The sequence below is a fragment of the Rhinolophus sinicus genome, linkage group LG01 (genome assembly GCF_036562045.2).
Source record: "Rhinolophus sinicus isolate RSC01 linkage group LG01, ASM3656204v1, whole genome shotgun sequence".
In the NCBI taxonomy this organism is placed as follows: Eukaryota; Metazoa; Chordata; class Mammalia; order Chiroptera; family Rhinolophidae; genus Rhinolophus; species Rhinolophus sinicus.
This window is the reverse complement of record NC_133751.1, coordinates 180,463,651-180,486,638: the sequence shown is the minus strand read 5'-3', so window position 1 is coordinate 180,486,638 and position 22,988 is coordinate 180,463,651. Positions and strand designations below refer to the sequence as shown.

Sequence of the window (22,988 nt, the reverse complement as noted above, 5' to 3'; positions counted from 1 at the left end):
TGTGGAATTTGGGTCTAAAGTTAGAAATGAGCTTTACTTACTGGAAGGTGAAGAGAAATTTCAGAATCAAGAGGGCAATAGCTGTGTTCTGGGGGCTTCCCTGGGGTTTCCATCCTGGGCTGAGTGGAGTGCACCAGAAACATTCTTAAGGACACACAACTTCTCAATATGGAGGAGAACTTTGAAATACTTTCCAGAAGGAAAAATAAGCAGTAATAGAGTGTGTCGTTTATCTAAGCTGCTCAGAATTAGCAGACTATTCTGAACTCAGTACTGGGGCTCCAGACAGCAGAGCCTGGCCGTGCACAATGACAGGGAGCAATTCAAGTGGAGCCGACACCATGAGGCAGCTCTTTGCAGTGTGGTACCACCTTCCAGGGTGTAGATTCTGGGGCAGTGGTGTTGCCTCCACTACTGGGCACACACTTTTGGTCTCCCTGTTTTCCCTTTAAGAGAAACTTTTGCAACACTTTCTACTCCTCCCTCCTTTGCATAGGATGGGCAGTCTTTATACTCGTTTTTTCTGGAGCTATTTACTCTTGGAGCCAGGAACTAGCCCTGAGGAAAGGCCTTGAAAACTAAACCAAATTGAACTAAACTAAACAAAAAACCGACAAACATACTGAGTAGAGACTTGGGTTACCTTGGTTTTAATAATTGACTGCAGTTTTCATAATTGTCTTGACTTCTAGACCTCGGGTTCCTTTATCTATAATATAATTTCTAGAGATTCTAAATAAACTCCCAGACTCATGCTGGCTTTAAAAAAATGGTGCCTTAATTTTGTGATGTTTCCTCAGCTTTGTACCTATTTCCTAATCAAAAACACATAAGAAACACAATTGTGCCTCTTTACAACTCTTTAAGAGCCAAGGGCTTGGAGTCATAGAAACCTAGGTTCTTATATCAGCTTCTCCACTTACTGGCTGTGTTACTTTGGGCAGTTTACCTAACCTCTCTGATCCTCATTTTCCTTATCTGTGGAACAGGGAAAATGCACTTTACCTCATAAGGTTGTGGTGAGGATACAATGAGATAAACTAATACATAAACTTTCACAGAATACAGAAATTGGTAACACTGCTTTGTTCAGATTGGGTCTGCTGCCCACACTCGGACTTAAGCAAAAGAAGAACTTACACAGAGGACTCACTCAGTCCCCCTAGAGCAAGCCCTGCCCCATTAAGACTCATTTAGAAAGTAAAGAAATCACATTATCAGCTTAGAACAAGTCCCTCCTGACAAAATGCAAGTTATGGCTACTTAAATTAAAGTTTTTAAGAAATAGACCAATAGCTAACCTTTAGTGAGAACTTACTCTGTGCCAGGCACTCTTATAAGCATGTTCCATGTAGTAACTCCTTTATGTCACAACCACCTCATGAAATAAGTGCTATAAGTATCCCCGTTTTACAGATGATGAAAAAAGATGCCCAGAGAAGTTCAGTAACTTACTCAAGGCCGCACAGTTAGCAAGTGGTGGAGCCAGGATTTGAACCCAGAGAATCAGACTTGATAATCAGCACCCTTGATCACTGTGATGCTGCCTAAAGATTGCCCTCCGACTCCCCCACCTCCATTATTTTTAAAAGATTTGAAATCCTTTTTAAACATTAGCATTTATCATTTAGGACAGGCAAATGCCTTCTTTAATTTTCTACAGTGACACTTCACTGCATTAAAGGCTGTGTGAATAACCTTTGTGGAACTCAGCTGGAGCCTGTCCCTCAGTCATGAGACAGGAAATCTGTTTTGACTGACTTGGTTATTGCTTAGATTTGGCCATGTGCTGCCTAAAACCTCCACTGCACTTGGCCGAGACCTTGGAGCCTCATCAGTGCTCACGTTCTGCATATGTAATTTATGATATGGAAGATCTGAAGGCTGGAGCGCATTTCCCTGGCTGTTGTCACTCATTGAAAAAGGAGGCGGCAGGAGACTTACATCAGCCGAAACCCTGCTTCAAAGCTTGACCAAACCCAGGGATTGGACTACCATCACATTTTATTTTCTGATATCCGGAAGTAGTGAAACCTTTTTAAATGAGTATAAAAATCAATTATTTTTTGTTCAGAATGTCAACTGAAAGAACTGGTAAAAGATGTAAACAGAAAACTATCAGGTTGAGGGTGAAATCCCAAATCCACGACTTCGCCCATTGATCTCCAGTGAGCTTACCCCTGGGGGGTCCAGGTGCCACAGGGAGAGTCCTGTCATTTCAGATTGGTAGTCATTGTGCTATGATTAGCTTGAGATTAGTACCCATTAAAGGACTACTGTACATGAATTACTTCATTTACTCCTCATGCAACCTTATGAGGGGAATACTGTTCTTGGCCTCAGTTGACCACACTGAAGCAGAAAGGTGGAGGTAGTCCAACTCCAGAGCCCATGCTCTCCGCGCAGCTGCTCAGATTGCTGCTGCTAGCCTAAACAGAGACCCTTACGTGAATTAGAGAAAGACGCCCCAGTGGAAGGGTCCAGTGGGAAGGAGCACCTGGTGGGAGGACGCACCCCGTGCTGGGTACATGGCTTAAGGAGTAGAGCACCGATTGGACTTCAGCTCCCACTTGCCCCCTCTGCTGGACGCCTTTGTAAGCAAACTACAAGAACGGTTCTGTCTGGAACTCCATCCATTCCTTGAGAACACAAGTCTCTCACACATCTGTTCCCACTCCTGCAAGAAGCAAGGAGCAGCAAGAACAGCTCTGCTTCCTGGGCTTAGCCAACTGCTGCCTCACACAGCACACCCAGGTACCACCAGGGAGGGGCTTGGAGTCTAGTTCAGGGTCTGGAAATATGAACTATGCCAAAAAGCCCAGTTCTGGGTCCAATATTTCCTAGAATCATCATCATTATCAAATGGAGCATCATTTTTGGAGGAAGCCACACTCAAGCAGCTCTGAAGGTCACCCAGAATTGTGGTTGACAGGGGTTGGGTCTCTAAAGACATTGGTACCCCCTCTGTTGGAATATTATCCCTTTAGGCAGGAAACCTGACCTCCCTCACCTGCATATCCAAGCCCATGTGAAAGCAGGAGGAACAGAGAGGTGGAGGGGCCTGTGGGGCCTTTTTGTACTGCCCCCAAAGTGCCCACTCTCTTCCATCAATCTGCAGCCACTGGCAGGAGAGAAATCTTTCAATAAGTCCAAGGACATAAAAGCATGCTATTATCAGTTGGCTTGTGATGCACTAAGAACACATTAGAGCCTGAACTCAGCACTTTGGTCTGTATTCTAACTTCCAACCCATGCCTGAGAGGAAATGGAAAGGCCATCCTCCATTAACATCTTTGAACAGGGCAAACTTCATCCGACAATTATCATGACAACATCACAAACTCCAGCCCAGCTGTGTCTACCTTGGGTGTCTCGATGATTTTCTCTGAGGGATCCTCCTGGTTTTTCCTGATAGTCCAGTTCATCTCCACTTTCCTATGAGGTTAACACACAACAAAAGATACATAAGACAAAATAAATGCAAACACTACTTCTGTAGTCCATGCCCTTTGGTAAAAGGAAATCCAGTTTTCTTAGTTGTTTCTTCTTCTTCGTCAACTTAATTTTAATTTAAGTGTCCAAGAAGTCTGCTACCAGCACGAACAGCCCTGAAGAGCCAGGCTGGCTTAGCCACGGCCCTGAGCGCAGTTAGCTTCTTAGCAGTCCTTCTCTTGTGGGAAGCTTGTCCCATTCGTCTGTGCAGGGCTCAGAGCCTGGCACACATAGGTGTTCACTGGGGGGTGGGGAGAAGAATGTCACCGGCAAAGGCCAACTGGCACAAGGAAGTAGGGCTCCTCCAGGATTTGAGGGATAACCAGTGTGATGAGGGCAGAGACCAAGACAAGTGGAGGGAGGCAGGACTCAGACCTCCAAGGCTTTGAAGGTAGGTAAGGTCTTGGGTCTTTGCCTTAAGAACACATGGAAGGTTTAAAGTAGGAGAGCTGAGGGTTTAAAGTAGGGGAGCGAAAGGGTCAAAGTGGCCTTTTGTGGGGTTTCTAGGATTATTATGGATTGGGATTCTTAGCACATTTAATTCCCTCTTCTTTCTTTCTCTAAGTCACACAAACTGCTTGCAATCCCACCGTCCAGAAACCTCCATAACAGTGGTTCTCAACTCTGGCTGCATATTAGAATTATTCACGGAGCTTTAAAAAATATGATTCCCAGGACCTAATCCCAAACATTAAAATCTGACTTTCTGGAGCTCGGGCATTTTTAAGGCTTCTTAGGTGATTCCACTATGCAGCCAGGATTGAGAATCAATGAATATTCTCTAAAGCATCGGAAGAGCAGCTCTTTAGTAGCCAGTGACATGGCAGGTAGGATCAGTGACCCAAGTAAAGCCCTGTGTGTCTGATGTGGCCGGCTCTTGGCCTTTGTCACCTGGATTTCTGCTTAATCCACAGCCTCATGTCAGCTAGAAAGAAGGAATCTGATGTGGAGAGCCCTGGAAGTCTCTCCTGGAAGTCTCTTTAGTGACAATCAGTTTTCCACTTTATTATCAAATACTTTAGCTGCTTTGGGAAGAGACAATTAATTATCTGCTAATTTGTTTGACATTCTCTTCTCACTCAATGGCTTTTTACCCTGCCTGTTTCTCACTTGTTAGCTTAGTGTTTGTAGCTGATGAGATATTCTGACATAAAAAAAGCTAGGGCAGTTAAGTAATTTTCTTTCTTTTGCATTTCTCATTTTGGAGACAAAGGAGATTTGGCCTGATGCAGTAAGGTTTTAAAAAAAATATTGCAGGATAAACCTGTCTCAGTCATAGTAAACTGCTAGGTTAGAAGACTAGAAAAGAGATAAATTTTTTAAAATTCCTGTTTATAAATTCTTTTAATCTAACAAGAAATTGGATTAAAAGGGAGAAATAAGATTCCTCCTTTGGAAGAATTTTGAAGCCAAGAAGGGTAAACCTTCAAGCTTAACAACATGTAGCTATGAGCCTTCAAGGGCAAGAAATATTCTCATTTCACATATGGGAGATGGAGAGAGAAAGAGAGTCAGGGATTTGGAAAGAAGCTTCTGGTGAGTCGCTGTTAGAAAAATAGTCTTAATTTAAAATTTTGTCTGTTTCTTTGAAAAGTGTCAAATAAGCAGTCATTTTTACATACATGAACACACATGTGAAATGACTTAAGGTCATTCATTGCAAAAGACTGGAGATAACTTAAATGTCCCATCGATTATGGACTCATCAAATAAATGACAGTAATTCATACAATGGAATACTATGCAACTGTTAAAAGTATCTCTTCATGAATTAACGTAGAAAAAAACTCCAAGATGTATTAAGTAAAAAAAGTAGGACTGTGAACAATGTGTGTAATATGTTAAAATGTGTATAAAGTACCTACCTATCTGTGTATTTATCTATCTGTATTGCTTTATATATGCAGACTACAACTCAAGAAGGATACACAGGAAACTAGCAACAGTTGTGTCCAAGGGCAGGGAACTGAGCAGCCAGAAGACATACACTTTTATACAAACACATTTTAAACCTCTGAGTATATTTTGGATTTAAAATTTGAATTAAAAAAATAACTAAATAAAATGCTATGTCACTTTTAATATGAGTTACAAATGCAATGACTAAATGAAGTGATTGAAACATAGGTAATAATACTTGACAAGTGAGCAAAAACAACTGAAAGACTGAAAATTCAAATCCCAGCTCTGTTGTTCTGGCCAAGTCATTTGCTCTTCATCTGCTCAGTCAGCTCATGAACATTTACTGAGTGTCGGTTGTGTGACAGGCACTGTGCTAGGCGCTGGGGGCTGAACGATCTATTTGTAAGAAGCTCACTGACTTGTGGGGAACCAACAAGAAATCTCAATGGTTGCAATGCAGTGTGATAAATGTTGTGACAGGTTATGACAGGTTTTTGCAGGACCTCCTGGGAGGTGAAGCTAAATTAGGCCAGGGAAGGTTTGTTTACCAGTGGACATGGTGCTAAGTGTTGCAGAGAAGGGAAAGTAGGGCAGTTCCTGGCAGAGGAAGCAGCATGTGCTGGTTAGGGGGTAGTTTGGGGTGACTGCAGTGTGTGCACAGTGTGAATTAGCCATGGGCCAGATCTTGCATGTTGCAGTTTGGAATTTTTTAAAAAAAATTGTATTTGTTATATTTTTCTATTTATAAAAGAAATACATCTTTGATGCTTGGATTTAACTAGAAGGCCAGTGGGGACACGGTAAGGAATCTCAAGCGAACCAGGGAAATGACTAAGCTGTATTTAGAAAGAGAACTGGCAGCAGTCTGGTGTGGTAGGACTGGGGAAGGGTGTAGGTAGGCGGGGATAGAAACAAACACTGTGTAAACACAAACTGCAGCTCTGAAACCAGAGAGACAATTGGGGTGCAGGTCCTGGAATCCCACTGCCTGCGCTGAAGCTCTGACTCCTACACTTCCTGCCTTACAGATCACGCAAGTTACTTAACCTCTGAGCCTTAGTTTCTTCAACTGACAGGGGCTGGGCTAGGTGACCTTAAGTTCTCATCTGTCCTGGGAGACCCTTCCATCTGTCCTGCCCCCTATCTTCATGCAGAGCACCCATTCTGAGCATGGTACTTCTAGGCCCACAGCAGGCTTTCGTAAGGAACTGTGGGGAGGAGAGAGGAGCATGGGGTGCAGAGGTGAGATGTGGGGCTCCAGTTGGCTGCGAGCCAGCTCCATGACCTATCGTTGAACCTCAGCCTCTCCATTTGTGAAATGGGAGTGTTAATAAATATTGTACAGAGTACTTAAAGGGCTGAACTAGGAAAATACATTCAGAGATTCTATGTAACATACCACGTAACACATGACTAATTTCAATACCTTCTTAAAGATGGAAGAAAATCAGTATCTCATTTGAGAGTCTCACCTTCAAGGTAGTATAACTTTTCATGTGTATTAAAAAGATCTCATACTTTTTCCTTAATAAAGTAATTTATGAAAATCATAAGATATTTTGTGTTATTAAGATTAAAATATATTAAACCTCCATTCCTTTCCCAGGTTCTGAAACCAGAACAAAAATGTACAATTAAATTCTTCATAGGCACAGAATAGATAGACCTCGTCAATATCAGATATTATCAGGTATTGTGGGTTTTGTGGCTTTGAATCCTAGCTCTCTCTGCTGCCAGTCATGTCACAGATCGTCATCTCATCTCACCAATCCTCAGTTTCCTCATCTGCACAGTAGCAATCTGCACATTTACCAAGAAGGGGGGTGGGTGGTTAGGGGGTTGGGGGGAAAATGAAATAAGGTTCAATATGTGAAGGGCCTGGCTCTTAGCAGAGATCAATCAGTATTTGTTCCTTTCTCCTTTATGAATTGAATCCCATACAGATGTGCACATTCTTTGACAATTATTATTTCATAAAATTCTTGCCCCACTGTTGATAGGTAGTTATGGAGGTCCCAGTATTATTATCTCCATTTTCCTAAAGAGGAAGTGGAGTCCCAGAAGTGTTACAAGGTCACTGAGACTCAGGGAAGACCCAGGGCTTCCCAATTCCTGGTCTGATATTTAATATCGATAATAATGCACTATTAATTCTGGGCCTCTTGCTTTTGAAAATATTACAGACCCCATGCCCTGAATATTTTTCCTGGCAACATAACTATTCAAGTGTCCTGGAATTGTATCTTGAAACCAGCTTGTGATACCTCTATAGCTCGCCTGCCAGCGGCCAAGAAAGCATGTTTAAAGGACTCCGGGCACCAAAAACCTTTTTTCCTGAGGGGCCTGCTCCATCTTTGGACAACGTCTCAAGCCAAACATCATTCCCTGTTACTTGCACTCACTGAAATCCATGCTGTCCCTCGCCTGCATGACCACAGGTTTCAGTGGCAATGGCCATCATCCTCTGCCTGGTAGGATGTGCCCACACCTGCCTGCGTAAGTAAAACCTGGCGCTGGCCCCAAACTGGAGGGGTGGGGGTGGGTGTGTGCTGCTCAAAGTCTGGCACCCCATTTCGGGCGGGTTCCTCTACCTGGAGTTTGACGCACCAAGTGACAACTGTCCGTGTGATGACTGTTAGATGGCGCTTTTCCCCATTCCTCACACCTGCTCGGCATAACTTATCTGCCCTTTGCTGTCCATGTTCAGTATAAGCACATTCAATGCTGTATCTAGCATGAAGTGGTATTATTGCTATTTTCTGCCCCACTACCTAACCTTGGTAATTGATTAAAGTCCTTAGGGGGGGAAATCCCTATCCCAATTTATTCATCAATTGCCATTTCTTTTTCAAAACTAGATTTTAAAACAACAGGGTTCAACTTTTATGTGAAGGCAGATGTACGCTGGATCAATGATGTTTAAATCTAAGCCTGATACAGGCTATCTTATAAAATGGGCCAGTAGTGTTGCCTTCAGTGTTACAAGGAGGCTCTTAAATCTGAGGAGGATTCCACGTGTAATAACCAAGAGATGAACGAGTCTCCCCCATAGCAACCTGGGCCTACCTCGGCCACAACTTTGTGCTGAGAGTCTCTGTTTATCTTTCTCTTAGCTTATAGGCTCCTGAGATTTATGTCTTTCCATAAGGCAATCCCTAAGAATTCAGGAGCTACCATGTCAACAAGGAGAAGGTCTACCTAAGGAGAGCTGTTAACACTGAACATTCCCAAGAAAAGTTCTGGTCGTTGGGCAAGGGACTGGCCTGGGAGTCAGAAAGCCTTGTGTGTGTTCTCTGAGTCCCCTGAGAAGTAGGCTGAATTACCATTTCTGTGAGTCTTGAAAAGGGTGGACTGGAAAGTGGGCCTTCAGGATACTAATGCCTTTCCCTCTATAATATGGTATATTATATGTGTGTGGTGTATCTGTGTATGTGTATGGTATATGGTATATAATATAGTGTATAATAATTTGGTGCCAAAATTGATGAATGAAAAGTGTAACACAAAAGCATTGTGGACACTAAGCGCACAAAAAATTACTATAAAATTCCCCACTCTGAATTCTGCAGTCTCTAGATGCTCCATATACCTTTATCTCACTTCCATAGCAACGATCACCTTTTCATATACTATACACATTGCCTGGAGCAGGACAAAGATCTCAGTCTTTTTTTTTGTTTGCTGGTGATATATCCGAAATGACCAGAAAGTGCAGTCACATAGTAGGTAGTAGATGCTCACTATGGGTTGAATGAATGAACGTGATAATGATGATAAAATCTCATCCCTGGAAGTACTAACCACAATACGTCAAGCCCTAAGGGAAGAACTAAACTGTTGCTAAGAAAAAAAGTTTAGTTTCGTTAACTTAAGTGTTTTGGGCTGAACTGTGTTCCTCCAAAATTCATATGTTGCAGTCTACCCTCAGGACCTCAGAATGTGGCTGCATTTGGACCCAGGGTCTTTAAAAAGGTAAAATGGGGTCATCAGGGTGGTCCCCAATTCATGGCTGGTGTCCTTATAAGCAGAGATTAGGACACGGACACACAAAGGGAAGGCCATGTGAAGACACAGGGAGAAGGTGGCCGTCTGCAAGCCCAGGAGAAAGGCCTCAGAAGTCAACCCCACCGACACCTTGATCTTGGACTTCTAATCTCCAGAACTGTGAGACAATAAATTTCTGTTGTTTAAGCCACTCAGTCTATGGTACTTTATTACCATGGCCCTACCAAATTAATACAAAAAGTAAAGAATCAAGGTAATTATTTTGAATGTCTGGAGGAAATATCTTTTGTTTTGCCGTCCAGAATCATTCTCCCTTATTCTGGTTTGATGTGTCCTGATTTCCTTTTGGGACACCCCTCCGCTCCCCACTCCTAGTCCCTGTGGCTCCAGGCTAGGCCAGTCAGGGTATTCCATTCTCCTGGCCATGGTGATTCAATTGGGTATGGGCATGTGACCCACGTCAGCTCAATGGGATTCAGTTCCAGAATGATCTGGAAAAGAGAAGTCCACCATGGGAAAAGAGCCTATCTAAGAGTAAACAGAGGAAAGCAGAGCTCAGCCATGGAGAGAAAAGATTTGGGGCAAATACATGACTCCTTATCAAAGCCCCACCTTGCGGAGCTGAGACTGGGGTTCCAGAGGTGTAACATGAGACCTCTGGATTCGCTGAGGTTAGGAGGGTGACCCTCATGACCTCCGAAGTCCCTGCCCATCTACCTCACAATTATTTGGTTTCTTCTCTTCTGTTCTGTCTTTTCTAGTCACTTCTTATCAAAGGTCTGGGATTTTTGTCCTCCAGGGTAGTATGAAGGATCTAAGATCTTGCCATGCCAAGGCTTGCTTTGTTCCTGAGCAGTTTCTTTTACTCCATGGTCCTTTGCTTCCACTTCATTCAGCTCTAAGGGGGGAAAAGATGGGTAGGAAGAGGTCCCTATGCCAGAGGGCTGTGGGATGAAAAGGGGGGGGTCAGTTTATGGAGCATTTAGTGAGCACCTCCCATGTGCCAGGTGCTGTGTTAGGTGGCACAGAAAGGAGTATTGAAAAGATGGAACAATGACATCCCCACAACAGAAACTCTCAGTACCCTTAACTAGAGATGCAGCTGAGCTTGGGAGAATAATGAACTCTTAGAGAACAGAAAGCAAGGTCAAACATCTGGGAGAGGATTTGAAGTTGACTTCTAAATAGTTAACTCAAGAATCAGTCTTCTCTACACCAGGAACAGCTCTACCAAGTTACAGGGATACAACAGTAACAATTATTTTAGCTACTGTCAAGATAAAATGAATTATATTTGCTTGTTTTATGAGGTGGTTCAAGGTTATTCTTTCTCATCTCTGTTCCCTGTCCCCCACCATCCAAACCAGACACCCAGCTGATTTGTCCCTGATGGCTGGCTGTGATTACTATCCTAATTTGTTCTTTCTTCGTCTGCTACAAACTGCCTATTTTCTGTCCCTTCTGATAAAGCAGGGACTCTGAGGGACTTCTGAAGCTGTTTTTGTACCATGCAGAAGTGTATTAACTGTAATGCCTGTGTATGTGTCTATAAAACCCCTCTTCTTCTCAGTGTGAGATCACCTTCAGGAACGGCATCATGTCGATGTACAGCTTGCGTGTGTAAAATTCTCTTCTGTTTGAACATATCAGCCCTTTATTTACACAACTTTGAGGCTCTCCTGTCTTCTGAGCTGCTGCCTCCAAGGACTGCTGGGCTCCCTGTAAAGAGAAACAGAAAGCCCAACTTTCATAGTAATGATACACAGTCCGACAAGAGCTAGTCCAAATCCCCAAATATTTATAGAAAGTAATTTTTCATTGTTGGAACACTAATAGTAACACCTATTTTTACCATGGAAGACACAGGGAACCCATATGTACACAGAATAATTAATTCATATCTGGAGTCGGTGTAATGGGAAAGTGAGAAAAGGGACCTACTGTGTTCCAGGGTTGCAATCCCTTTATTTAATCCTTACAACAGCCCTGTGTATAAGGCAGGTATTGTTATTCCCATTTCACAGGTGAAGAACAGGACGCTCTGGGAGGTTAATTAACTTGCCCACAGCCATCCCGCTGGTAAATGGCATAGCTGAAGTCACTCTCTGCCCAAGACTCCTTTTTTGGTGAGATTCTTTTGATCCTTCTATAGCGTCCAGGAATACATATCAAATCTGCTTTGCAGCAAATAAAGTTATAGCAAGATTTCAGTTTATTTCCAAACTTAAAATGTATTTGCTGTGAGGGGCAGCAGCCCTTTTCCAGGCCTGCCCTCTCTCACCATCTAGACAGTGTACTATCCTTGTAATAAATCTACTGCTTGCTTGGCTGAAAAAGAAAAAGTATTTGCTGTGGTTGGAAGAGTGATTTGAACAAATCTAGCAGAGAGGGAAGGAAGAATGAGGTAATGTAGGAGTATGGGGGGCCCCAGGGGCTCTCCAATCTTGTGGGCCATGCCTTCTCTTGTCACCACAATATGCACATGGTGTCATGTTTCAGAGGACGACAAAGTTCCATCTGAAGTTACTTTCCAGCCCATGTCCCATACTGCAACCTGGGTGATCTTCCCAAAATGCAAACCGGACATCACTCTGCTCACAACCTTCAAAGGCCTTTACCCTCAAGATGAAGGCCACCCCCTGATAAGGTTTACAAGACCCTTCTTGCCTGGCCTGGACTATCTCTCCTGCCTCATTTAGTCATTCAACAAATATTTATAGAGTGCCTTTTCTATGCCCGGCAAAGCGAATACAGCAGAGCAAGAGGCAGACAGAAGTCTCTATCCTCATGAAAATTGCATATACATTCCACTGAGAGGCAGGAGATAATAAGCAAGTGGAACATAAGTTATGTCTAAGGTTATTTGTGATACAGAGAAAAATACAGCAGAGGGGAGTGAGGGGTATCTGGGAATGGCGGTGGAGGCTGCAATTTGAAGCAGGGTAGCCAGGGAAGGCCCCACAACAAAGCAATGTTTAAGCAAAGCTCTGAAGGAGGCTAGGGAAGGTTCTATGGGGCTTCTGAGGGAAGTGTCTACCTCACTGTGGGAATAGCAAGTACAGAGAGCTCCCATCAACACTGACATTTCAGTTCCTGGAGCAAGGCCATCACACATGCCCTTCCTTCTCCTGGGAACACACTCCTTTCTTCTAATTCCTGTTTATCCATCTACCTCCTCCTCACCCTTCAGGTCTGGCTCATCTGTGACCCCCACGGCATCCCAGAGCACTGGGCACTTCCCACCGTTGCTCAGAATGAAGCTCGTGCTTGTGCAGCCACCTCTCCTCCCCACTAGACTGTAAGCTCTGTGAGGGCAGGAACCAGACTGTTTGGTTCCTCTATAACAGAAGTGCCTGGTACAGGGTCTGGGTGAATACACACCTGATACATATATGCTGAACAAAAGAGTAACAATCACACTGGGGCACAAGCTACACGTGGCCCAACTCAGGTAAAATGCGGAGGGCCTACGAAGACACCTCTACAGCAAGTACATGCTGACCTCCAGAGGCCTGTCCTATGCGTAGCACTGGCTCCTCATACCCAAGAAGAAAAGTTATTCGTTATTTTCCAGGGCTGATGTGCTGGGGTCACATATATTAGTGTGCCATGAGATCACCCTGGGTGTGGATTTGATCATTTCCATATTTTCTAGGAGACTAACTCTCTGGGCTGTCATAAACTCTCCCTCCCATAACATTTATATTACTTTCAAGTATTAATGATGAATTAACAGTAGGTGGGTCCCCACAAGCAGCCATCATTCCAATGAACACCCACACCCTTTTCCTTTGTTTTGAAACGTGGCTAGAGATAAAGTCTTTTCTGGACAAATACATATCCAATTTTTTTTTTTTTTCTGTCATCTCAGCCATATATCTGATTAGCTTCTCTGAGTGAGAGACTCCCTCCCTATTTCTAGATCAAATGAAACATTTGGTCCAAACTAGAATCAGACAAAGCTTTTCAAGCTTTCTAGCTTCCAAAGTCATGCATGAATCACTGGGTGGAATAATAGAAATCAGACAATATTGATTTGAGGGAAATTTCTCCATTACCTTCAACAGACATTTTCTTTTTAGGCCAGAGGACAAAAGGCATAGCCAAGACCAGTTCCAACGGCTGGAATTACTTTAACTCCTTATGTGGGGTTCAGATTGAAGAGTGGGGAGTTGAGCATTTTTGAGAAAAGTCCCTCCAAATCACTTGACTTATAAATCTTTTGATAAAACAATTTTCTTGACTGTATGGCTCCTCTCCCTAATGTTTAGGGGCGATCAATTTTAGCTTGATAAAATGTTTTCTGTGAAGGCTGTATAGTCACTGGAATGAGAAGTACTACTTTTGCTTATTATGCTCAAGCGTTCTAACAAGTAAATGATAGTGAAAAGGGGTTTGGAAGATGAGAAGAAAGACAAGATTAAATATGTGAAGAGGATTCTGAGAGGTAATGAGAAGAGGAGAAAAAGTCAGAAAGTTGAATCCAGGAAAGAAAGCCATGCATTGGGGTGGTTTTTCATTTAGTCATTAAACTGATATTTATTGAGTGATATTGTATGTGTCCAACAAACAAACACAAATAAGTAGGATGATTTTAGATAGTGATAAATAAACCTATGAAGACAATGAAATGGTGACAAGATGAAGGTTGATGTGGAGAAGGTGGGACATACCTTTGGGAGATCTGGGAAGACATCTCTGAGGAGGTGACATTTGAGCAGAGGGCTGGGTATGATGTAAAGGAGCCAATTACGGAAGGATCTATCTTTAGTAGTCAGTGTATCTGATTATTTAGATGTAAAACCAGGCAGGGATTTTTTGAAAAGGAAAATAGAATTCCTGATTTCTAGGCCTGTTCTGCCCCAGCCTTCTGGGCTCTATCCATGACCCTGTGAGGCACTCTTCTGTTTTCTGAGTGACAGAGCCATCATAATTGACACTTGCAGCTCTTGGACTATTTTGAGAGCAAAGACAGCAGAACAAATAGTGACCAAGAGTCAAGGTCTCTGAAGGTGCAGAAGGGACATGAAAATCCATGGACAGACAGAAGGGAAGGAAGATGGGGGAAGAGGAGAAAGAAGAGATGCCTGATGCTTTTTTGTTTCTTTTATGTGCATACTTTAGTGGGAATGACCACAAAACTGATGGAAAGGTGAAATGTTTAGCAGAAAAATCAAAACCCATTCCTTCACCTGTAAATACTTTAATATTATGCTCTGCTAAAAACACCTGGAAACCTTTCTCTTTAGTAAATGAAACAATAAAGATTAATGAGTTAATTTGGTAAAGCTGATTTGAATTGCACAGAAGGTGTTGCGTAAGTACTTGGCATTTAAAACGTGATCTGACATTTAAAAGAAGATGACTTAATGAATTCAAGAGCTAATCTTATACTCTGACAGACTGAGCCATGGAAAACCCAGGATTATTATCTTGATGTAAACATAATGTGATTTGGTTGAAAGCCAGAACAAAAGAGAGCTATCAGATGTATACAAATATCCACACACACACATATATAAAGTAGCAAAACTTACAGAGGATGTCCGTTACATTAAATACATATTACTTCCTTTCTTACTCTTGGGTTATAATATCTTGGGCTACAAACTGAAGGAGAAACGCTTCTCCCCAATATTTTTTCCTCCTCATTTCAGCTTGCATATTTTGAAGGCTCACTACCATGGGCTGGCTCTAGAGTTATTAGAAAGTCTTACCTTAAGGAAGAAAGGAGATTCTAAACTCCACTAGCTAGATCTGCACTCATGGGTCCTACAGAGCTACCACAGATATGGGTCTGTCCTCTTCACTTCTCTCACTCCTTTCTAATTGGGGGTCCCCAAGAAGAGCTATTGTGCCTCATTAAGGAGGCTGCAACCCTTGCTGTCTAACTGCCTCCCACTCAGCTCACAACTTCATTCTGCCTGAGAGCAAGCTGCCAAGAGTCTCTGGGAACCTGTGGGCAAGCTGAGCTGGAGGAAGAACACAGATGGGAGGAGGGCCTTTGTAGCCAAGATCTGAAATGTGCTGGGGCACACACCCCACCATTATCTCAATGCATGGAGAGCGGGGTTGGGAGGCCTTTGCTGAAACCCTCATGTGGTCTATCAAGTTGTCACATCAAACCTCTGTGCACACAGGGCATTTGTCCCCTCCTGTGAACAAACAAAGGGAAAAGAGTCAGTCTCTCCTTTGGACCACTAGGCCCCCTACTTGGTTGAGAATGTGTCCTTCTACCTCCCTGGGGAATGGGGGGGTGGGATGGCGCTCTGAATTTTAGTGGGGATGGACAGATCTGAGAGATTTAGTTACTGGAGGTTGAGGGAAAGGAGGGCTGGGATTCTGAGTAACCCCCCTAGCCACATTTCCCGCTGGGTGGTGGGGACCAAATCCTGGAAAGGGCCACTCCTCCCAGGAGCTATGGACTGAAGGGCCTGGGAGGTTTCCCTGTGCTTGGCCTTCTCGGGCTGTTATTTCTTGCCCATGGCAGCCTGTGGAACTAAAAATGGGCTGTAGGAATGGGGACACAGATGGGGCTGAGTGGGGCATGGAACTCTACGGGGCTCCCTACAACTGGGCTGCCTGCAGGGATCTGAGTGATCCAGGGGCTTCTTATACAATATCGATTTGGAGAGGACCTCGTTTGTGCAAGGTCGGCCACCCTGGCTACCCCCAGGTCCCACCCTGAGACCTTGTCTCTCTAGCTTTCCCCAGCCCGAAGGCATAGGAGACCTCTAGTCTTCAGGAGGCCAGATGGAACAGCAGGATCCCAATTCAACAGCCCGCCTGCCTGCATGGCCTCTTCGAGGAGCAGAAGGGACACCAAACCACAACGTGGTTCCACCCACCACAAGTCTGCCCAGTGGTTCACATGTTCCTGGGTTCATCATGCTTCCCTTGGCCACCTGACATCCTGGCCCTCTCTTTATGTTCTAAGGGCAATTTGGTGCTGGTGAAATGGGCCGAGAGGACTGTTTTAGAAGAGCTCCACAAGGAGACATGGTGGAGACACCGTTTGGTTGCAAGCCAGAGAAGAGCTTTCTTGTTCCTCTCCTGTCATGAATTTTGGTCTCCATCTACTTTTTTACACCTCGACCTGATAGAAAGAGATTTTTACATCCCCCAGAGTGGTTAGCAAATTAGCCCAACAACTAGCAAACAGACTAAGAAGAGAAACACTGCAATCTCTGGTCTTAGCTTTTGTGAGGGACTCATATGGTGACTTTTGCTGTCATTCAGCTTTCTGTGCCTCAGTTTCCCTACCTCACTGTTTTCCTCATGGAGCTTTTGAATAAGGAAACCCAAGACACTTTAAGTCCAGGGCTTCTACTATCTGGAAATAAGTCTTATCTGTGAATTCTAATTGATATTGTCCTCAGTTTAATTAAGTGCTTTGTTGACATCACAGAATCATTGTTTATCTAGCTTCACAGAAGCTAGAGGAGAAAAATTTTAAGCCAAAATAGTGATGTCTTCTGCCCCAGGGGAGGTAGAAACTAGCTCTTTCTGTGAGGGGGAATCTGGCTATATTCAGGCTGGAACTTTGCCTGTATTTGAGAGATGACGCATCCTATTTTAGACTGGGAGATGGGAGGTGGTGGTATGCAGAGTGGGAAATCTGAACAAATCTAACCCCAAACTTTAACCCCAAACTGTGGGACTTCCTTGTGATGTTGGCTCTGATGTGACTTTTCCCCTCTGACAACCGAGAGATAGTGAATCTCAATTTGCAAATTGATTCAACTAGGAAAAGGTTATTTTAAATCAGTCAGTTTTCACTAGGAAAATAAATGTTACTCATGGTATTTTGATTCCCACACTGGCCCATAAAAGCTTATCTAACCCACAGTTTAGCTGGACTAAGAAGTTGAACTAGACCTGGTAATGCTGGGACAGCAGAGGGTTGGAAGCAGAGAAAAAAAGATGTCCATTTCCTTTCTTTCCTGACCCCTTCCCCTCCACTGGGCCCTCTTGTTCTCTGACCTCTAAGTTTTCCTCAGCAGCCAAGTGCTGTGGGGGGTGGGACCCTGCTGGATCTAGTGCTTACAGCTCCAAAATTCCCTGCCCTTCACCTCCCCCTGGCTTTTAGCTTTGCTCCTTTAGGTGCAAGGCGGAAAACAATTTTTATGAAAAGTTCACAATGAGATATGAGAAACCCAAAGGAATCTTTAATAGGCAGAATTGCAAGCAGTGAAACTAAATTCCAGACGGCATGGAGAATATTTGGAGGGGGCGGGGTGTTTGGGTTTGGGGGTTGGGGAGAGGAGGTGGGGGAAACAGTTGGTGGATTGGCTCATAGTCCTGACTTTCAAGCTTCTCTTTTTCCATGTCTGAACCCTTAATTGTATACAAGCTCTAAGTTTTGTTCAACAATGGTTTCTAAGGCAGAGGGCAGGGGAGTAGAATAATAATTACTATTATAATTTATTGGGATTGCCTAGTGACAAGCACTGTGCGAATCCCTTTCCATATGTTGTCTCATCTAATCCTTGTCATGACACCATGAAGGAAATATTATTATCCTTTACAGATGAGGAAATGGAGCCTCAGAGTGATTAAATAAACCGCCTATAACCACATGGACAGTATGGAAGAAGCTGGGATCTCAATGCGGCTTTATGGGATTCCCAAACCAGTGGGCCTCTTTGCTAGGGCAGGCCGCTTACTGAATGGGGCCTTGTCTATTGTGACATCAGTTTCTTCATCTGCAAAATGGAGATAATAACTGTACCTACTTCACAGGGATGTTGTAAGGGTTAAGGGAGATAATCCTAAACCATTCATATAGTAAACCTCAAAAACATTGGTTGATATTACCCTTGAAAAAGACCCTCTCAAGAGAATGGGGACCAAATGGGGGGACTATTGAAACTTATGATAGGTACATGGAGGTTCACTATGTATTCTCTTCTCTCTACTTTTGCAGGTGTTTGAAATTTTCCATAATAAAAATACAAAGGAAAAAGAAAAAAAGTAACTAGGCACATATCATGGGTCTGGTTGAAACTAGCAGCCAACAGATCGATACACACAGACTTACTGAAACAAATGCTAGTCAAAGTGAAAATTCAACAAATACAACTCTTGATTTTTGAAATTAAAAACAAACCCTTCTTAGTAAATTATCCTTAAATTGTCAATGGAGTTTTTGGGCTGACAAAGTAATCCTGTGGGTAAGGTTGAACCAGAAGACGAAGTTTGCTTAGATCTTCAAAAAGCCTTTGCAAAGTTCTATAACCAAAGCTATTTACAAAACCAGGGAGAGAGGAGGGAGAGGGAAGGAGCCTGGAGCTGGGGGAAATGCTGTGCCAGGGCTTTAGACATGAGAAACAAAGAGGGGGAGTGAAGGATAGTTCTCTAGATGGATTAGTCTAGGCCCAATCTTACTTATCAGCCTCAAAAAGGTCCCCAAGAAGGATGCGTAATGACGTCTTCAATCTACACCCCCCCCAAAGCTTTTCCAGAGAGTGAAATACCAAACTATGGCAACCAACAGCAGGAAGTACCTAGCGATTGTATGAATTGATAGCAAAATATCAGCAGAACTTCCATATCATTCTCACTGAAATGAAACAAGCACAATCTCTGAATCTGATTTAGAAGATTAGGGGCTTTTGCTATCCAGGACCTTAATCGCAACAAAATATTTATCTGTCATCCCCCCCTCCCCCCCCCACGTTGTGTAACTACCATGTGCCAGGAACTGTGCCATACACATGGGATACAAAAGCGAATAAGGCAGTTAAAAAAGAAAAAAAGAAAGAAAGCCTGTCTTTAAAGAGTAGTAGCTTGTTCTTTTAGATAACAGCCCAAAAATTCAACAGAAGGCAGGCTATAGCTTAGAAGGACACTGAAACAAAAGGTTATCTTTGTATCCTTGTACAAAAACTTAGTGTGTCTACAGGTGTGTGTGTGTTTTTCCTTTGTCCTGAAAGAGGAAGGCTGAAAGGGGATAGGAACACCATCTGTGAAACCACCAAGGAAACAGATGGGGTAAACACAGGTTTATTCAACCCAAATCCCAGCGTGCTAGAATTACAGGCTACTCTTTGAAATCCAAAAGAGGTAAATTTAGGACACATAAGATCAAATATGAATTTATAATGTCATAAACTCATGAAACCTGAAGTCAAGAGACAACATGGGTGAAAATAGAAGTGGCTTTGTGAAATGGGAAAAAGGGACATAAACCCAGTTTAACAGGATTTTTAGGACACAACCAAAGTTCTAATCCCTACAAAGCAACAAAACAAAACCCAAGATAAAGCAAGTGAAAAAGGATGTTTGCTCTCCCTAACAAAGAGAGGGACCTGACAATGTGAAAACTGGGGAGATGGTTTCTTTCTTATTTTAAACAAAGAGATGCAACGATTCTTGGGAAATCTAATTAAGGTTTGAGCTTGTTCTTTGATACTCTTTACTGACAACCCCTCTGCCCTGACAGCTCTATAAGCCAGTGGGCTCAGAGCCTCTCTTGTCCCAAGCTTAGATGGATCTGGATGGACAAGAGAGTTTCATACTTTGAGATCCAAACGTTTCAGACAAAGAGGCAAATTCATTGTTCCCCAAGATCTAGGATCAGAGGGATAAAATGCTGAAGGGGATTGAGATCCTAAAAAGGAGAATTCTGATAGCCCTATCCAACAATCTAATAAAAACCTAATTAATGTTAAATAATTTTAACAAACAGTAGTTAAAAAGTAATGGCGCTGTGGTGTTGACCCTTGTTTAGCTTGCTGAATACTTGTTGTTTACTGTGACCCATAGATCATTTTAAACCATGAATAAAATCAGGTATCCTCATAATCTGTTTTCCTTCTTACAGGGAACATTAAAAAAAAAAAAAAAGAAAAACCAGGAAGGTAAAATTAAAACAAAAAAATTCAACTCATCCCTAATTTCAAATTAGCATGACTGTACATTTTTGCATGTATTATTTGCAAGTCTTTTCCTTATAGGTACATTATTTTTTTTACATATTGCAGTCATAGTTGACATCACTTTGATTTCCACTTTTAAAATTAACTTGGTGGTTCTCATTTTGGGGGTGATTTTGCCCTCCAGGAGATATATGGTAAGGTCTGGAGACATTTTTTGATTGTTACAACTGGGGTTGAGCGGGGTGTGCTCCTGGCAGTCAGTGGGTAGAGGCTAAAGATGCTGCTCAACATTAGACAGTGGACAAGAAAGCCCCCCACCACAAAGAATATCTGGCCCCAAGTGTCAGTGGTGTTGAGGTTGAGAAACACCGTGTAATCTGTTAGTATTAAATCGCAGTTTCTAGTCTGAACAAGCATCATTTTTTTAATGTCTGAATGACATCTGTCACACGGGGTATGTCATAATTAACATTTCTCTGATGTTGGACTCTGAGGTTCTTTCCAATTTTTCTCTATTATATAGACAATGCTGCAATGGACATCTTCACTCACTTTTTTTTTTTCCTCTGCTGACATTCCTTTGAATAAATTCCCAGAAGTCAGAAATACTGAATCAATGGGTATGAATATTTTTTCATATCTCACAAATCATATTGTCATTTTGCTTTACAAATGGATTGAAACAAATTACAATCCACCAGAAGTGTATAAGCTCAGCAGTACTTAACCTCGGCAGTACTGGGTGTTACCATTTTAAAAAGTGAGAGGAGACACACTTCTCAAATATAAAATGGTATCTCTAGTTTGTCTCAATTTGCATTTAAATTGCTACTCAGAAGGAATATTTTCCCATACAGGTTTTCTATTACTATTATTTTTTATCTGAATTGTTTATGGCTTATGCTTATTTTTCTAACTGGTTCTCAATGTTTTTGTTTTAAAATTGAATGTGATCTTTACTGAGTATACATAGTAATGCTGTTGTAGTCAGTGCAATTATTTTTAAACTTTTAAACAAAAGTTTTACTTTTGTCCCCCACAGCACAGATATGTGAACGTTTCGTCCTAGAATTTTCATTTACAATTTTAATACTCTTTTTAGGTGCTGGTCACCTCACCTAACCTGCAGCCTCTACAAGGAAGGGCCCTGGGGAAGAGGAAAAGCTTCTCTGGCGATTGATGTCAGAACCGCGCGCGGTAAGAGCAGTACTTGGGCTTGACGGTATTCCAGGATCGAATTTCCCTTAATCAAATGAAAGGCCTTAGGAGGAGCCACAGGCAGAAAGGCAAATAACTGTGAAGGAGAATATCATATTCAATGAGGAGTTTGAAGGACCCGCATTATAAAAGGGCACCATACCTTTAGGACTTCGGAACTCGCAATGCTCCATAGAAGCTATTATTAATATGCAAAAAATACCTTCATAAATACTTGATTCAGTTCACAGTGGGGAAGCAGTTCATTTGAAAGAGGAAACGGGAGCTTGGAGTTGAAACGTGTCCGCTTGTCTCCTTTTTCTTTTTTCATTGCTCTTTTTCATCTCCACATTTCGCCTTGTAGTTTTCTTCCCCCTCTACCCCCGACTTAACCCCCTCCTCCATCTCCTAGGAAGTGGTTGATGTCAGTTGCTCCCTTCATTTCTATTTATGGATCTACCTCCGAAACCTGCTCCTCGACCAGGTGAGGAAGGGGTGCCTCAGGAGCTAGTCCCACGATTTGCCACCTGTGTATTGGAAGCAGGAGCCCTAATCTCTTCTGGTCCCTTCCACAGCGCAGACACCGCTTAGGAAACACACAGCAGAGGTTTTAAAATCCAACCAGCAGGGGGCATCCGGAGGCAGCTTCCGGAACCGGGTAAACCATGAACTCAGTCACGTCTGCAAAGCACCGTCTGGCTTTCTCTCTCATCCACCCGTCAGAAATTGTTTTCCAAATCTAGGTCTGTGACTTCTCCTTAAAGCATGGTGATGCCAAAATAGTACACCTTTGGGTTCCCCCCACCCCTCGCAGCTGTGATAGAAAAAAGTGAAAATATTTTATGTGACTGAACTCCTAATATGGTCAGACCCCAATGAAAGGAGGGAGGAGGTGAGTCAGTAGGGAATTGACAGAAAGGAAGAGCAGAAACTGCTGATGCTGATAAAGATCAATTTTGTGTGATATCCTAGGCTGTTTCAGAGTGGGAAGGTGACAGTGGAAGGAGTCCCCTGGATTTGCCAGCAGCCCATCAAGGTAGGTAACAAATCTGCTGCGCAGCAGATTTGTTTCTAAATCCTTTCCAGATGCTTTATGGTAAACATGAAATTAGTCATTTACATGGTGTAGGTTGAAGAAGTAGTTAAAATTGAAGTCAGTGATTAATCTAATAAAAGGCCATTAGCCTCAAGAAGTAACGGGGGGGAGGCAAGGAATATACCTCCACTCCCCCATCCCACCCGTTTTCTCTGTGTGGGGGCTGGTGGGGCTCTCTAGATGTTTCCTTAAATGGCTTTCCTTTTGGGGGCTATTTCTAAAGAAAATAAAACTACTGTGACGTGAACAAACCTACAGGTTCTGGTGGGAACAGCCTCTCTCCTTTCATAAAGGAGGCACGTGAAGTTCTCAGAGTAAGCTTGTTTGCCACAGCTTCACAGAGGAACCCAGGATTAGAATTTAAGACCCTTGGTCTGGTGTTTTCTTTCTGACTGCAAGGTTAATAATTCAGTCTA

The 22,988-nt window shown here is 42.8% G+C and overlaps 1 protein-coding gene across 5 annotated transcripts in view; it reads right to left on the bottom strand.

Annotated features, from left to right (window-relative positions):
* The window catches only part of KIAA2012 (KIAA2012 ortholog), a 94,754-nt gene that overhangs the window by 19,162 nt on the left and 52,604 nt on the right, over positions 1-22,988 (bottom strand). For all 5 annotated transcript variants that reach the window (XM_074340240.1, XM_019726826.2, XM_019726824.2 and 2 more), the window contains 2 exons: positions 10,981-11,118; positions 3,363-3,435 (listed from right to left, as the gene is read on the bottom strand). In XM_074340240.1, coding sequence (XP_074196341.1) covers positions 3,363-3,435; positions 10,981-11,118 — 211 coding nt within the window. The remainder of the gene's footprint in view (positions 1-3,362; positions 3,436-10,980; positions 11,119-22,988) is intronic.